The sequence below is a fragment of the Mytilus edulis genome, chromosome 5, assembly GCF_963676685.1.
Source record: "Mytilus edulis chromosome 5, xbMytEdul2.2, whole genome shotgun sequence".
Taxonomy (NCBI): Eukaryota; Metazoa; Mollusca; class Bivalvia; order Mytilida; family Mytilidae; genus Mytilus; species Mytilus edulis.
Window position 1 is genome coordinate 89,942,944 of NC_092348.1, and position 16,970 is coordinate 89,959,913.

The 16,970-nt window shown below is 32.9% G+C and overlaps 2 protein-coding genes across 3 annotated transcripts in view; both read right to left on the minus strand.

Annotated features, from left to right (window-relative positions):
• Nucleotides 1-1,316: 1,316 nt before the first annotated feature.
• On the minus strand, nt 1,317-9,188 carry LOC139524775 (glutathione S-transferase omega-1-like). Its single transcript, XM_071319845.1, has 5 exons — nt 9,073-9,188; nt 8,198-8,303; nt 7,113-7,332; nt 5,503-5,632; nt 1,317-1,647 (listed from the first exon to the last, which is right to left on the minus strand). Exons 1-5 carry the CDS (start codon nt 9,095-9,097, stop codon nt 1,406-1,408), a joined length of 723 nt encoding a protein of 240 aa, XP_071175946.1. The 5' UTR covers nt 9,098-9,188; the 3' UTR covers nt 1,317-1,405.
• A 6,343-nt stretch (nt 9,189-15,531) lies between these two features.
• Nucleotides 15,532-16,970, minus strand: part of LOC139524785 (uncharacterized) — an 85,188-nt gene continuing 83,749 nt past the window's right edge. For both annotated transcript variants that reach the window (XM_071319865.1, XM_071319866.1), the window contains exon 3: nt 15,532-16,006. In XM_071319865.1, the coding sequence (XP_071175966.1) occupies nt 15,576-16,006 (431 nt within the window). In that variant the 3' untranslated portion in view covers nt 15,532-15,575. The remainder of the gene's footprint in view (nt 16,007-16,970) is intronic.

Sequence of the window (16,970 nt, forward strand, 5' to 3'; positions counted from 1 at the left end):
TTGGTCGTTACACAGAATAATACCCATCTTGTGTATTGTTGGTCGTTAACACAGAATAATACCCATCTTATGTATTGTTGGTCGTTACACAGAATAATACCCATCTTATGTATTGTTGGTCGTTACACAGAATAATACCCATCTTATGTATTGTTGGTCGTTACACAGAATAATACCCATCTTATGTATTGTTGGTCGTTACACAGAATAATACCCATCTTATGTATTGTTGGTCGTTAACACAGAATAATACCCATCTTATGTATTGTTGGTCGTTACAAATAGAAACACAGAATAATACCCATCTTATGTATTGTTGGTCGTTACACAGAATAATACCCATCTTGTGTATTGTTGGTCGTTAACACAGAATAATACCCATCTTATGTATTGTTGGTCGTTACAAATAGAAACACAGAATAATACCCATCTTATGTATTGTTGGTCGTTACACAGAATAATACCCATCTTATGTATTGTTGGTCGTTAACACAGAATAATACCCATCTTGTGTATTGTTGGTCGTTACACAGAATAATACCCATCTTGTGTATTGTTGGTCGTTAACACAGAATAATACCCATCTTGTGTATTGTTGGTCGTTAACACAGAATAATACCCATCTTATGTATTGTTGGTCGTTACACAGAATAATACCCATCTTGTGTATTGTTGGTCGTTAACACAGAATAATACCCATCTTATGCATTGTTGGTCGTTAACACAGAATAATACCCATCTTGTGTATTGTTGGTCGTTAACACAGAATAATACCCATCTTATGTATTGTTGGTCGTTACACAGAATAATACCCATCTTATGTATTGTTGGTCGTTACTTCATGATCTGTATTGGTTGATTGTTGCCTTTTTAATGAAAACAGGCAGTTAATTATTACATATTCAGGATGAGAACAAATTAATACCAGTATTACCAAATACTTTATTATAGGTTCTACAAGGTAAGTCGACCGAGAGGAAGAGCCGTTTAAAACTGGCACTGGAAAATGCTTATGGGTGTGATGTTTCTTAACGTAGAGAATGTGGTACACTCCCTATACCAGACATGTATCGGGCTCTGCTTCCCTATTTCGACGTATCTGCATAATCCTACATAGCACACAATCAAACAGACGCCACCCTTCTTCTTTCGGAACGGATGGAGTCTGGACACGACTATATTGTAATACCCCAGTCAGCCATTAGGGTTGTATAAAATGAATACACGTAGCTACAAGGTATGTTTATAACAATACACACGGCTGTACTTTTCATTCATTTTGTCATACATTAATAATTAAAAAAAGTTCTGGTCAATAACAATTGCAAATCTTCTTTCATTAAATATCAAATAATATTGAATATACAAATATACATATAAAATTGTCTCAGAAATAAAAAAAAGTTTATTGTAATCCAATGTCATAATCGGTTTTTCCAGATCCGTATGATTTATAAAAATCAATGTGGGTTTGTGCATCAAACATAGTCTCTTTGACTGCTGGTACAGTCTGCATTCGTGAAACCCAAGCATTAAGCTTAGGAAGTTTGTCCATTGGCATAAAATCAGCATGGAAACCTGTTCTTATTCCTTCTATTCTCTCGTAGTGTGGATATAACAGAAAGTCTAACATAGATGGTTTGTCACCTGAAATTATACAGTACAGTGTAATAATATATAATACATAGTGACTAGAATAGAATAAAGATATCGAGATAACGATTAAATCATATCGAGATAACAAAATAAATCATATCGAGATAACAAAATAAATATACTGAGATAACGATTTAATTATATCGAGATAACGATATAAATATATCAATATGACGACGATATAAATGTATCGATATAACGATATAAATATATCGATATAATGATATAAATATCGAGATAACGATTTAATTTATCGATATATATAAAGTGCCTAGAAAATCAACCTAACGATGTTACAGTAGATTTGATTCGTAACTTCCTCCCCAGCGCCGGCATTGCACAGAGACCTTATCCCCTCCTCTAACTCTAGCTTATAAAAAATAAGCTTTCGTTTCGGGAGGTGTTACCTTCTTGTAGGAATTAAACAAGGATATATGATACAATACACGAAGTATTTATTTTTAGTGGACAGAAATGATCATCTACTCATCTCTTCAGTATAATTGCAGGATGCTTTTCTATTTTTAGAAGCATACAATCACTGTAAATAAATATATGTATATGTCTGCCTGTGTGTAGTGACAACTGCAAATTATACCTTGTCCATTGGATTTCTTATATATATAATGATATAATATTAATTTTTGTATGTCCGCTATTGGCTTCTGTAAACACCTGTGTCTAATCCGTAAATCAGTGTATGAAATATTTATGCAATTTATCATTTCCAAAAGCTGTTTATATCGAATTGTGAGGCGATACCGCAATAGATTATACAAAAATATTGCGATTTATTGTGTTCTATCAAAACAATGCAATATAATAAATATTGACTTGAAGTAGATGTCGATATGTTTATGACATTACAAATTATAATCGAATTTAGCTATATCGATTAAAAGTGACAATCAATTTTGTAGATATATTTATCTCAATATTTCGAGAACAATACCGTCACACGTTTCTTATATTACGATAAATCGATATACTAGAAAATGATTTGTTGCGTTATTTTGACATGTATAGAATGATTGATACCGGCGCGCTTGGTACAGTGCTTTTGGTCCGGGATTTGCTTTTTGTCCGCTTTTGTTTTAGTCCAATAATTTAGTTTTTTGCTTGACACTTTTGCTTTTTGTCTGTTGCTTTTTGGTCCGTTTTGCTTTTTGTCCGACACTTTTGCTTTTTGTCCGTTGCTTTCGTTCCGTTTTATTTTTTGTCCAATTATTTTACTTTTAGTCCAACACTTTGGCATTTTGTCTGTTGCTATCGGTCCGATTATCCCTTTTTTATTGTCAGTTGTTCCTTACAATCTCACTAAAGCAGGAAACTTTACAGCGAATCAATTCAAAATCACCGTTTTATATCGACCCTGAATACATAGTCTAAGAATAGGCATCGAACTGATATGTACTGATAGTAATGAAACTGTATGGAAAATACCGAAATTTAATATTGATAAAATGCTTTGCTGAGCGGAGCCTGATATGACCACAGAAGACGAACCCTGAACGATTGGGGCAAATTTCGACACAATATTCAAGCTTGATACTGTCTGAATTTAGATTGTGATCAAATTTTTGACATAATACAGGTTCTTGACACAAAATAAATCTAGTCAACGATCTAAAAAAATCTATTCCTTAATACTGTGCAATGGAAGATTTGAAAATTATTAAGATACTGAACCCCTTCTAAAAAAATGGAACCCCCTAAACTTTTTGACCCTCCCCCTTTTGAAGCAAGTTCCCCCAAACTCAATCCCAGCCTTTTCTTTCAGTTTCTAGTATTGAACCGTGTTGAACAATTTTAGAGAGATCCATACACTTCTGCTGTTGTTTGTTCTACGGTCGGGTTGTTGTCTCTTTGACACATTCCCCATTTCCATTCTCAATTTTACTTAAACATATGTTATTGTCTGGAAACTAGAAAAAAGTGTGTTTTTGGCCCCCGTTTTTGCCCCTTATTCCTGCATGTTTTTGACAATTACCTCAGCCTTCCATTTGATATGGAACCATGTGGTACAATGCCAGAGAGATCCATACCCTTACACACAAGTTATTGTCATAAAAACTATAAAAAATGCTTGTTATTGGACCATTTTTGGCCCCTTTTGCCTAAACTGTTGGTATCATAATCCCCAAAATGAATCCCAACCTTCCTTGAAGGGTATTGAACCTTCTTGTAAAATTTCACAGAGATCCATTCACTTAAAATAAAGTTATTGTCCCGAAAACCAAATGTGTCTTCGGACGACAATGACGACTCAGACGAAGACGCCGACGACAATATCATAGCATTATAAGAATCTCAAAAAATGTTTGCGGTTGTATAAAAAATGCTTATCAATTAAATGTGGCTATACCATGAGCCAGGATGCAAGGGTTCAAAATAGTCAAACTGATATGTACAGATTTTAATGCTCACAGGTAGATTATATGAAACATTTAAGCAGAAAAACTTAACAATTTTCGTCATCGGAAAAGCAATACCTAGTTCTAAGTTTCAGCTACTTTCTTCGAAAACGAGACAAAAACCACATCGAAGGATAGCGACGCCGTATTTGCATCCCCATGTGTCGCATTATGTGGCTTTCATCTCGGGCGATTTTTTTTAAACATAAAGATATTATTAATTATGCTTGTAATAACGATCGTCAAAATATTTTCGAATACTTATTTTAAACAAAGCGTACGGTTAATTAAAGCATGCTTAGCGGTAAATTGAGCAAACGAGTATAAAAACAAGATACTCAAAATGCTACTCATATATAAAGAGGAATAAGGGTTGTATTTATTTCAATTATGTCATTGACTTTCGAAGTTCAAAAGCAACCTACATTAAAATATGAACATCTAAAAATCATCAAATCGGACTAAAAGCAACGGACAAAAAGCAAAAGTGTTGGACAAACAGCAAAACAAACCGAAAGCAACGTACAAAAAGTGTCGGAATAAAAACAACATAATCGGGCAAAAAGCAAAACGGACTGAAAGCAACGGGCAAAAGGCAAAAGTGTCTGACAACACCAAAATTATCGATCGGGCAAAAAGCAAAAGCGGACATAAAGCAAATCCCGTACCAAAAGCACCGTATAAAGCGCGCCGATATCAATCATTCTATATATATAAATCAATATATTTCGAAATAATGTAACTAATCATTTCCTAGTATATCGATATATCGTCAAATAAGAAACATATAGCAGTATTGTTTTCGAAATATTGAGATCATTATAATTACAAAATTGATTGTCATTTTTAGTCGATATAATCATGTTCGATTATAATTTGTTTCGACATAAATATATCGACATCTACTTCAAGTCAATATTTTTTTTATATCGCATTGTTTTGATATATTAACGCAATATTTTCGCAATATTTTTCATAACTTATTGCAGTATCACCACACAAGTCGACATAAATTAATCGATAAGTATGATATAACGCAATAAGTCAATAGCAAAAACAACAAAAACAGATACCTATACGCTTCCGTAGAAAACATACCATTTTATAAAGATCTTGTAAAATTAAAAAAAAAAATAAGATAAAAGAATATATTTTGAGGGATTGGAATGAATGATTTTCATTTTGCCTGTTTCAACTTCTCTTGTGTGTTAATAGTTACTACGTTACTATGACAATGTTATTTGGCTGAAAGGATTATCGGTAAAAATAAAATAGGGATATCATGAGGTGTGGTATAATTGACAATGAGAAAACTCTCAACCAAAGTTAAAATGTGGTGGATATGAGCAATCAATTTAACGTGCTTGTTCACATGGTGATTTTCCGCATGAAGACAATCATTCAAAAGTTTAATTCACTATAAATATTTTACCTCCATAGAAGTTTCCTCTCTCTCCAATAGCCTTTTCTAAAGGTACTAAACTTGCGTGAACAGCCTCAATCAAACTGTTTGCATCTTCTCCTTTCAGGCCCTGCAAAGCTTTGTAATAGGCCGTAGTAAACTGAAAATAAACAAAACTTGTCCGATTTAATCACCTCCGAGGTATTGCTTACGACGAAAAGAAAGAGGGGCGAAAGATATCAGAGGAACAGTCAAACTCATAAATCGAAAATAAATTGACAACGCCATGGCTAAAAACGAAAAAGACAAACAGGCAAACAAAAGTACACATGACACAACATAGAAAACTAAAGAATAAGCAACACGAACCCCACCAAAAACTAGGGGTTATCTCAGGTGCTCCGGAAGGGTAAGCAGATCCGGCTCCACATGTAGCACCCGTCGTGTTGCTCATGTTATAACACATCCGGTAAATAGTCTTATTCATGAAAGGGTAGGTCATATTCATGAAAGGGAAGGTGATTGTAATTACGACGTAAGGAACATATCCAAAAATATGCTTGACCTATTGTTGTCTAATTGGCAATCATACCACATCTTCTTTTTTAAAGTTAGCAATACGAAGCACAACAATAAATGTGCTTCTAAATATAATTTAAAGGAGACGTATGATAAACATTATTTATATTTAGCAACCCAACACTACAATTTACAATCAAACGACACCCAAAGGTCATCACAATAACGTTCTTCAACAGTAGACAAAATTCTAAAGTATTTGAAACTCTGATTCAGGCTTAGATTTATATAAGTTGTTATAGGTCAGTGCCCCTGCTGGTAGAGTTTTAATTCACCGAGGGTATCACAATCCGAGTAGCACAGCGCTGACATGAGTTATCATTGATATGGTCATATAAACTAACTATTTACAAAACGTTTGAATTTTTTGAAATACTAAGGCTTTTCAACCTCAGGAAAAGATTAAATTAGCTGTATTTGGCAAAACTTTTAGGAATTTTATCCTCAATGCTCTTCAACTTCGTACTTTTGGCCTTATTAACTTTTTTGGATTCGAGCGTCAGTGATGAGTCTTTTGCATACGAAACGCGCATCTGGCTTAAATACAAATTTTTATTCCTGGTATATATGATGAGTTTATTTATAAAGTGAAGCAGAGATTGTTAGCGATATATCATCACTAACTGAATTAGTTATATCACTTTAAATTTCATAGACGATACTCTTAGAAGACTAATATGATTTGTTTGATGCATTTAAGATTGATTGATTGTTGGTTGCTTAACTAACGCCAGATGGCAAATGATCCATGCAATTTCAGGACGATGTTGAATTTATGTTTGTTTAGAAATGGGGAACTATCGAACTGGAATATTAGCAGCTTTTCTTAATATCATGTCTGACTGTTCGTATTTCACGGACGAAGTTTTACAGATTTTCGACCGAATGAAGGAAAACAGGAAATATGTTAAAAACCAGTATTTAGTGGTAAATTCACCATAAAAAATATAAAAAGATAATGATATAAGTTTTATATTGAAAAAGGTGATAGGACAACATAGTCACTTCAGTACAATATTATAATTATGTCATATAAGCAGGGTAGATTTATTTCTCAATACCTTGCTGTTCATTTCCAGAAGCATCTTGTCTCTTGCCCGTCTGTAAGGGTCTGTTGGCGTGACACTATTCTGTTTATGAATATCTTCTAAGTATTCATTACAGATGGCAGATTCGTAAACAATTTTCCCATCATGCTCCAGAACCGGAACCATACCAAGAGGATTTTTCTCCAGAAACCATTCCGGTTTCTCTGTCAAATTAATGTTCACTGTTTCGTAGCTACAATAGTATAAAGTCACTGAGTGAGTATGTAGTATTTAAAACATGCATATATATTTTTCCTGAAGAATTTGTAAAACGGGAACATGGAAATAGCTGACCATACCATACAGTACAACAGACAACACAAACAACTAAAACAGAACTACCAAAAAACATCTAACATAAAAACATATAAAAAAAGTAAAATAACAAAAAAAAAAACAAAAAAAAAAGAATTTCGAGGAAATTTTAAAACGGAAAGTCCATAATCAAATGGCTAAATCAAAACCTCAAACGAATTGTGTAATATTCCTGACTCAAGGTCCAGATTACCTGATTTAATGAAAGCACACGCATAAAACAGGCACTTTGAAATATTAATGTTAAACTATGATAAAAAGATTCTTATATTATCTCAAACTGTCATTCCAGAGCTAATATATTTTCTTTTTTTTTAAACATGTAAGGGAACAATTAAGAGATTACAATTTGTGTAAGTTGTAGCAAGGAGATGATATGAGATCCTCCATTGTTGTAGCAAGGAGATGATATGAGATCCTCCATTGTTGTAGCAAGGAGATGATATGAGATCCTCCATTGTTGTAGCAAGGAGATGATATGAGATCCTCCATTGTTGTAGCAAGGAGATGATATGAGATCCTCCATTGTTGTAGCAAGGAGATGATATGATATCCTCCATTGTTGTAGCAATCATAGTCCATTTTATTTGTTTTTGAAGACGAAATCATGATTTATTTTCGTTTTGTATTAGGACTGGCAGTGAATTATTTGTCAATTACATGTCGATATAGTCATACGGCGGGCTACTTTAATTAAATTGTTCATACATATAAGATTAACTCAATCATCATTAAAATCTTACGGAATTTTTTTGTGAGCTAGCATAATTCTTGTTCTTTGTGCATACGGGCATAATCGCATGCTATAGAGTCGCAACTTTCCATCTACCAAAGGCGGGAATGCTGAACCTGCGAAAAAGTTAGGAAATTTGTTATATATATACAATAGAGTTTAAACATTCCATGTCTTAGTTTCCCATTACGTTACACAGACACTTGTTTCAGATTTTGTTTTCTATATACCATATTAAAGTTATATGAAGGTATATATAAGTTAAGATTTTTTGTCTGAGACATGTGTCTGTGTAACGTGACTAAAGTCTTTAATCTGACTGCTTAATATAGAGAAGCAACAAACTCAAATTCTACCGAATAAATTTCACCTAGAAGTCCATAAAATCGGTTAGAATTTAAAAAGACCCACAGTTTATTCCATGATTCTTTATTTGGAAGTATAAAGTTAAACTTTCTTATGTTACCTAGGCTATCTATTACACCTTAATCGTCTAAATAGGTTGTAAACAAAGCTGATAGGATTTCACGGTTCACATAACAAATAAGTAAACATTGCTATTAAACACACTTAAATATAGATGCTTACAAAGTCTTACTTCCCGGTTAGAAATTTACCACAAAAGGCAAATTGTATCTGTATTTGTTTATAATGTCTGTGATTAAATTGCATTGTGATCCGATAGAATATGCAAAATGACATGTTCAGTCAAACACGTTTACTTAAACCCAAGTATGCAATACAGTTACAACATAATGGTTCCATGTGATGTTTTTGGTGACTAAACATGCTAAAGGAAACTTTACTTTAATTACTACAGGCTTTCTTGGACATTATACTTGGCCGTATGCTATCTGAAACATTAGGAAAAAAACCCCACCATACCTTTGATGTATGCTTTCTCCGTCATTTTTCTTCTGTAAAAATGTATATACCTGTATGTTCTATATTATAACTTTGTATTGATCGTGGAGTATTTAAAGTTCAAAGTGAGGGTCAACTATAATTAGTTAGTACATAATATAAGGGAATAACTTGTAGATTGAAAAAACTTAACACTGCATTTCCAATGTTACTTTATTTTTAGTTTTCTCTTTTAATTCTTCATTTTCTCATAAACCAATGATTAATATTACATTTGTTAACAGACAATTAAATGTTTCGATACCTTTAAAATTAAAAATTCTGGTTTATTTCATCCATCGGACAGATTTCATCGAAAATCTATTATTCTTCATCTAATATCGACACCTTTCATCTCCCGGGGTTTGTCCTTTTTTTCTTTTCTTTTTCATAGTCTATTCGGCTTCTCTTACAATTTGAGTGTCCTTGTGGTATCTTTCATCTCTTTTTAAAAACTTCAAAAAGGACCAATATATATATATATATATTGTCTTCAAAACGGCGAAAAGATTTAAATTTCCGATAATATTTTAAGGTAAAACTATTTCCTAAATGACTGTGTTTATATTACGAGTATATATGTCAGTGATCAGGTAACTCGCCCATTATCTTTGAGAATACACAGTATTTGTTGTCTCTCTTTTCCTATATAGTTTTAGTTTTATTGTCATGTTTTGTAATATCAAAAAATAGTTCAACAAAAAAATCACCACAATTTGATATTTGTTCACTTTAATGTAAACTGTAATTGGACTGCTCCTCGGGGCGTCTTGATTGACAAACTGCAAATGTCGTTGCTGTTGTTGTTTGCATGATGTTGATTGATCTGGAAATAAACTCATCATATACAAAGATAAATAAAAAATAAAAAGAGAGACAATTTATATATATTCACAAACTTTCAGGTAAATTTTTAAAATTATATATCTTGTGTCATTATTTATGAAAATAGTAGGAGTCTAACAAAACTTAGAAGTTCAGCAATCGTTTGCAAATAGAAACTGGTAGATATCATGGTATGAAATTCCTCCATATGTTAGACTTTGCGGGTAGTGTGTCTCAGGTGGGTCAAAGGATGATTTACGCCAAATCCTTCATTGCACCAAGTTTATCGAGGAAAGAAAAAAATTGTTAAAAACTACTATACCTCATGTCATGTTATAATTTTGCTAACCAATCCTCCACAAAAGTTCTTTGTTTAATGACACGTGAGAACACATCAGTTTGAAAACATTTCAATAAGTTTGTTCGTACTCACTGTAAATAATTTAATGCTTTAATCTTTATCATCAATCTTGCATTTTTAAACTACTTGCTTGGCTGGTTTAAGCAAGCTAAGCTATCATATAAGTGAACCCTATTCATTTATTTGTATATATATATATATATATTTATATACAACTCTTCTAAACATCAACAAAACAATGTTACATCTGTAAATTTGCTTTCGCAAATTTTTTGTTCTTCCCTGCCGGGATTCGAACCCATGCTACTGATATATAATAAAAACTATAACACAAATTCCCATACGTTTCGGCCATTACGGCCTTCTTCATTGGAATAAATTTCAACATTGAAACAACAATTACATCGCTTGGATACAATTTACGTTATAATTACTATGACGTTCATTTGCCACGTTTTTCTCTTTTTTAATATAAATATTTTTATTATCGTTCATACATTGTGTTGAGTCCTTCAGGTTCTAAAGTTTTTAATTTTTTTTTATCCAAAAGGCTTCTTTAGTTTTTCTGTAAATTTCTGTCCCAAATACTTTTTCTATGGCGGTACCTTTTAAATTTGTCATTGAATAATTATACTGAATGAAATGGTTGGCTACTGGATCTTCTGTTTTCTTTGTTCGCTTAATGTACGCTTTTCTGGTTTAGACAAGGAGAGATTCGTATGCATTTGGTTCTTAAACGCTGTCCCCAGGTGTTTTCTCTAGTTAAGCAACCAATTTACCAAAATGTTTGTCTCCCCTTGTGTCGAACTGCCTCATACTGCCTCATACAGCCTGCCGTATTTTTGCGCCTGTCCCAAGTCAGGAGCCTCTGGCCTTTGTTAGTCTTGTATTATTTTAATTTTAGTTTCTTGTGTACAATTTGGAAATTAGTATGGCGTTCATTATCACTGAACTAGTATATATTTGTTTAGGGGCCAGCTGAAGGACGCCTCCGGGTGCGGGAATTTCTCGCTACATTGAAGACCTGTTGGTGACCTTCTGCTGTTGTTTTTTCTATGGTCGGGTTGTTGTCTCTTTGGCACATTCCCCATCTTCATTCTCAATTTTATTATAACAGAGAACTCACATATAAATAATCTTATATTGTTCTTGTTATTACAACACCGGTATTATACATTGCGCATAGCACAGTAAAGCATATGTTGCAATGAGACCGAAACAGTATGACTTAATTTTCCAATTGTGAATTTTTCATTTTTATTTACCCGCATGCAAGAACCACTAATGCGGCGTAATTATATCCTATATATATATCATTAGTTAAAACCATTTTCCAGAGCTTGCAGTTTCTGATGGTGTTAGAATTTCCTTGATAGAAGGTTATAGTTTACAGCAAAGCGTCGGAACAAATTGGTGATTCATGATAAAGTTGGAATAATGTATATGAAAGTTTTACGGACTTGATTTATAACTTGATTTATCATTACTTGGTTATTTTTGTCAAAAATAACTAGCTCATTTTTAATACAAGTTAATTTTGAAATGAATACTTATGATAAATTATATTATAGTTCTTATGGTTGAGGTCTAATTAGTTATCAGTTTGAGGTTCAAAAGAAATAAACATGAATAGTTCTAATATAACATTTTATAATCAATCGCCAACCTGGTCGATAACGGTCGATACATATGTTCCTGCGCCAACACACTTACATGCAGTAGGATTACGCAAATCTAAAGATATGGCAATTATCAAAATCCATCAAAAGTAAGAGTTATTTTTTCCAAATGTTATTTAAAATCATATATTCTTGTGCATTTTATGTAACAATAAATTCCTTACCTACTATTAACCGTTAGTTCCCCAATGGCATGTCGTAGCTTATAGAGTCGTCAGATTGACTTGCCAAAAGTGTCGGATATCGTTAATTGGGTAGATTGCCTATTGTATATGATCTGTATAATGTAAAAAAAAAAAATAATACGACAAGCAACATGCGAGCTCACCCTTATCAACGACACGCCAATTAACGAAATTTAACATCTTCTTCGAAATCCCCCCTCCCAGTTGTATGTTTTTGAAACACCAAATGCATTTAGCCTTCACAAGGTTATTGATATGCTTATTTTGTGTTCTTTTCAGAGTTTAAAAAAATGTTGAAATATTCAAAACTACGGCTTAAATTGCCTCAGCAAACAGTTCGGTTTTAATGCTGTTCCCACTCGTATTTTATTCCGGCCTTCCAAATACTTTAATGCAAACATCACTTGTGATTTATATTCAAACAAAAAGCGCATTTGAATATAAAAAAATAAAATCAAAGTAATACCGAACTCTGATAATTCAAAATGGAAAGTCCCTAATCAAATTGCAAATTCACAAGCATAAACAAATGGACTCCTGACTTGGTACGGACATTTTCTTAAGTAGAAAATGGTGGATTAAAACTGGTTTTATAGCTAGCTAAACCTCTCACTTGTATGGCAGTCGCTTAAAATTCCATTATATTAACAACGATATGTAAACAAAACAAACAGACATAATAGGTACAACTATCTAAAATAGAGATGCAGCAGTCAACATTGTGCTATTTTAATAATCACTGTAAAACAAACAAATATCTAAACAAACATTGGCACAATTGATAAGCCTTGTATCTTTGAAGAGGTTTTATGACAACCATATTACAATGCGGCGGTTTCAAGTATTGTTTTAGATCTCAATCTTCCATCTTTAAATTCATTCGAATACTAAAACACACTTAAGAGAACATGCCATAAAAACACGCACAGGAAAAGCACAATACTGAATAATAACCGAATAATAAGCTTACAATAAATAATAAACAGAACATAGCTAATCATGAAATTGAGAATGGATATTGGGAATGTGTCAAAAAGACAACAACCCGACCAAAGGGCAGAAAACTGCCGAAGACCACTAATTGGTCTTCAACACAGTGAGAAAATACCGCATCCGGAGGTGAGCTTCAACTGGCCCCTGATCAAAATGTGTACTAGTTCAATGAAAATAGACGTCACACTCAACTCTTAACATATAAATGACTAATCAGTCTTATTTTAATAAGATTTGAAATCCTGAGTACTCTCCATATATCCATACATAAAACAAACTTCTAGCTAAATTTGCAGAAATTCATCAATTAAGGACATACACATTTTTCTTTCTATTGTAAAAGAAAAAAAACCAAACTAACTATTACTATGTTCAGTCTTCAGTTTTCTATGTTTTAATTTGTGGTGTACGGATGTTTGTCTGTTTGTCTTTGTATTTATCAACCATGACGTTGTCAGTTAATTTTTTTGAATTATGAAATTGAATGTCCCTTTGGTATCTTTCGCCTCTTCTCTACTATAAAAGTCTGGCTCAACATAAGATAATCACATTATTTCACATTCTAATATGACGTGCTTCTTTCGCTTTATGAATAAACCCATGCTCTTAATCCAATATATTTTTTGCACATGTGTATAATGTGGACTGTTAGTCCCCGTGGGTATCACCAGCCCAGTAGCCAGTACTTCGGTACTGGCATGAAAATACGGATTTTTTTTGTGTTCTTAAAATTTGCTGTTACAAAATGTTAGAAATTATTATAAATTAAGGAATTTCTCTCCCTCATGCAAAGCTCTGATTCCTTTCACGGATTTGGCTATACTTTTTGGACCTTTTGGATTATAGCTCTCCATCTTTTATATAAGCTTTGGATTTAAAATATTTTGGCCACGAACATCACTGAAGAGACATGTATTGTCGAAATGCGCATCTGGTGCAGGAATATTGGTACCGTTAATGTTATTACTACCACTGGGTCGATGCCTCTGCTGGTGGACTGTTAGTCCCCGAGGGTATCACCAGCCCAGTAGCCAGTACTTCGGTACTGGCATGAAAATACGGATTTTTTTGTGTTCTTAAAATTTGCTGTTACAAAATGTTAGAAATTATTATAAATTAAGGAATGTATCTCCCTCATGCAAAGCTCTGATTCCTTTCACGGATTTGGCTATACTTTTTGGACCTTTTGGATTATAGCTCTTCATCTTTTATATAAGCTTTGGATTTCAAATATTTTGGCCACGAGCATCACTGAAGAGACATGTATTGTCGAAATGCGCATCTTGTGCAGGAAAATTGTTACCGTTACTGTTATTATTGACTACTGCAGAATATTGAATTTTATCGAATTGGCATGCATTTAATTTATTTCATTAACTTTTAAAAACACTTCCAAACTTTCAAATGATGCACATTTTGCTACTGATTCATTTATTACGACGGTAATGTGCTGCATTCCGAAATTGACATATTTGACCTAGATACGACAACCGTTCATGCTGGCTGTTAAAAAACTCCTCCCTCTGAAAAATCACAGTGCCAGCTGTATGCTTCTTTACAAACAAAACGGGAGGTTCATAAAAGAGCCTAAACAATCGCTTTACCCTTATGCACATCGGACATATAAATTACCTTAATTGTTCTAATCAGGATCGAAGTAACTGATGCAAGCTATTCTTTATTGTAGTTTTAACATGGGTAGGCATTATATTCGTGTTATTTTAGCACTCACTATCGCTCGGGCAAAAATAATCACGAATATAATGCCTACCCATGTTAAAACTACAATAAAGTATAGCTTGCATCAATCATTTCTTAATTAATTTAACATGTAAGATAACCAGCACACAACCTCGTTTATATATTTCATCATTGTTGCTCTTTAAAGTGCTATTTTCGGTCCTTAAATGTTTACCTTGTATTTTATCATACTGCATTTTAAAGTAAATTCGCAATTTAGCAGCGGAGGTATACGACGTTCTAATGGGGCTTGTCATATTTTTTGACAATTTGCGGACCATATGTAATTGGCCATCTACCGAATTAATGATATACTATATTATCTTTTAACAGTGCTCATTTTGACTTTTTTTTTTTTATAAAGTCAGTTATTAGAATATGGGTCAAATCGCTGATTAAGAATCTGACAGCTAATGAAACATTTGAGGAAAACTGTGAATACTGTTATACAAAATAATATGTCTTGTAAACAGCTGAATAATTTCATTTTATAAAACTATTGATCTAATTTTGTAATTTTCAAATTCAAGAATTACAAAATTAAACTTTAAAGTATCAATTCAATATACATCAACAATTGCAGTGATGTCTTAAGCAAAGTTTTGAAATGGGAAAATAAAAACACACAAGTACTAGTAGTTGACAAACTACGGCTAGATAAATGTCAAACATCTTTATATTCTTTTCTATTCCGAAACAATTTCAGCGAAAACATTCTATCAAATCCATGACAACAAAAAAAGCAGGAACAAGACATATAATTGTAGCTCCTGCTAAGCCAATGGAAACGGCCGAAATACGATCGTCTGCTGCAGAATATTTGGTACGTAAATTCATGTTAGTATTTTTCTTGTTTATCGCAATAAGTTTCTGCAATATATCTAAATCAGGTTTCAATATCTCCTCTAATTGTGCCAAAGACACATTTAGATCACGTAAATATCCCCATTTGTTTGGTCCTACTAGAGAGCAAGGACAGCGGCATGACAAAGGGTCTGTATCAGTATCAGGCATTGTAAGATCAATGTTAGCTGTTGTTTTTTCTGTTATAATTTCTGTATATGCCAAAGGGTCTGTATCAGTATCAGGCGTAGTCAGATCAAAGTTAGCTGATGTCTTTTCTGTTGTAATTTCTAAAACGTAATATATATATATTCATCTTCATCAGGACAAGATTATACATAAACATAGATCGAATTTAGTTGCAATTATATCAATTTCATATAGAAGAAATTAATTTTTAATATTTTTATTTGAACTCCCAAAGAAGATTCTGCTCTGCTTAGTTTTACTTGTAGCTTTTTATACATAAAATTATTTTCTAAGTCCTTGCATCTAGCTAGCATAATTATTCAACTGAGAAATTGGTCGTTATTGATTCTTAGGTTCTTTTGATATTTACATACATTCTCACAATATTTTAAATAATTCATCAGTTTTTTCTCTTTCAAGTATCCGATGATGTATGGTTTATACGGAGGTTACTTATCAAATTGAAGAATTAAGATCTCTCAAACTTATTTTTCCTTTAAAACATGAAAAAAAACCTGTCATGGCTAAAAACCTAAAACAAATTGATCGTAATAAATTCGTTTGATTTGTGTTTTAAATATAGGCAACAGTAGTATACCGCTGTTCGAAAGTCATAGAAAACAAATCCGGGTTACGAACTAAAACCGAGGGAAACACATCAACTATAAGAGGAAAACAACGAAACAACAAATGTAACATACTGTTATCATTATCACTGAACTAGTATATATTTGTTAAGGGGCCAGCTGAAGGACACCTCCGGGTGCGGGAATTTCTCGCTACATTGAAGACCTGTTGGTGACCTTCTGCTGTTGTTTTTTCTATGGGTGGGTTGTTGTCTCATTGACACATTCCCCATTTCCATTCTCAAGGCATCTGAACAGTTCAACGATTTTATAAATTCTAGTTAAGATGCGATGATAAAATCATAATCGACGATGAGCATTATGCAGAAACGGATGGTTTCTCTTGACTAACACAAAGACATTACATTTAGATATCAATACAAAGTTAAAAACAAAATGGAATGTGAATGTTTGACATTAATACACATTTTTAAGAACA

Excerpts from the sequence above, each read along its gene's own strand:
- LOC139524775 (XM_071319845.1), bottom strand. The coding sequence starts at position 9,097 with ATGACGGAGAAAGCATACATCAAAG. Across the intron at positions 8,304-9,072 it reads GGAGAAAGCATACATCAAAG|GTTCAGCATTCCCGCCTTTG; the intron begins GTATGGTGGGGT and ends ACTTTTTCGCAG. Across the intron at positions 7,333-8,197 it reads CTAGCTCACAAAAAAATTCC|CTACGAAACAGTGAACATTA; the intron begins GTAAGATTTTAA and ends ATACTATTGTAG.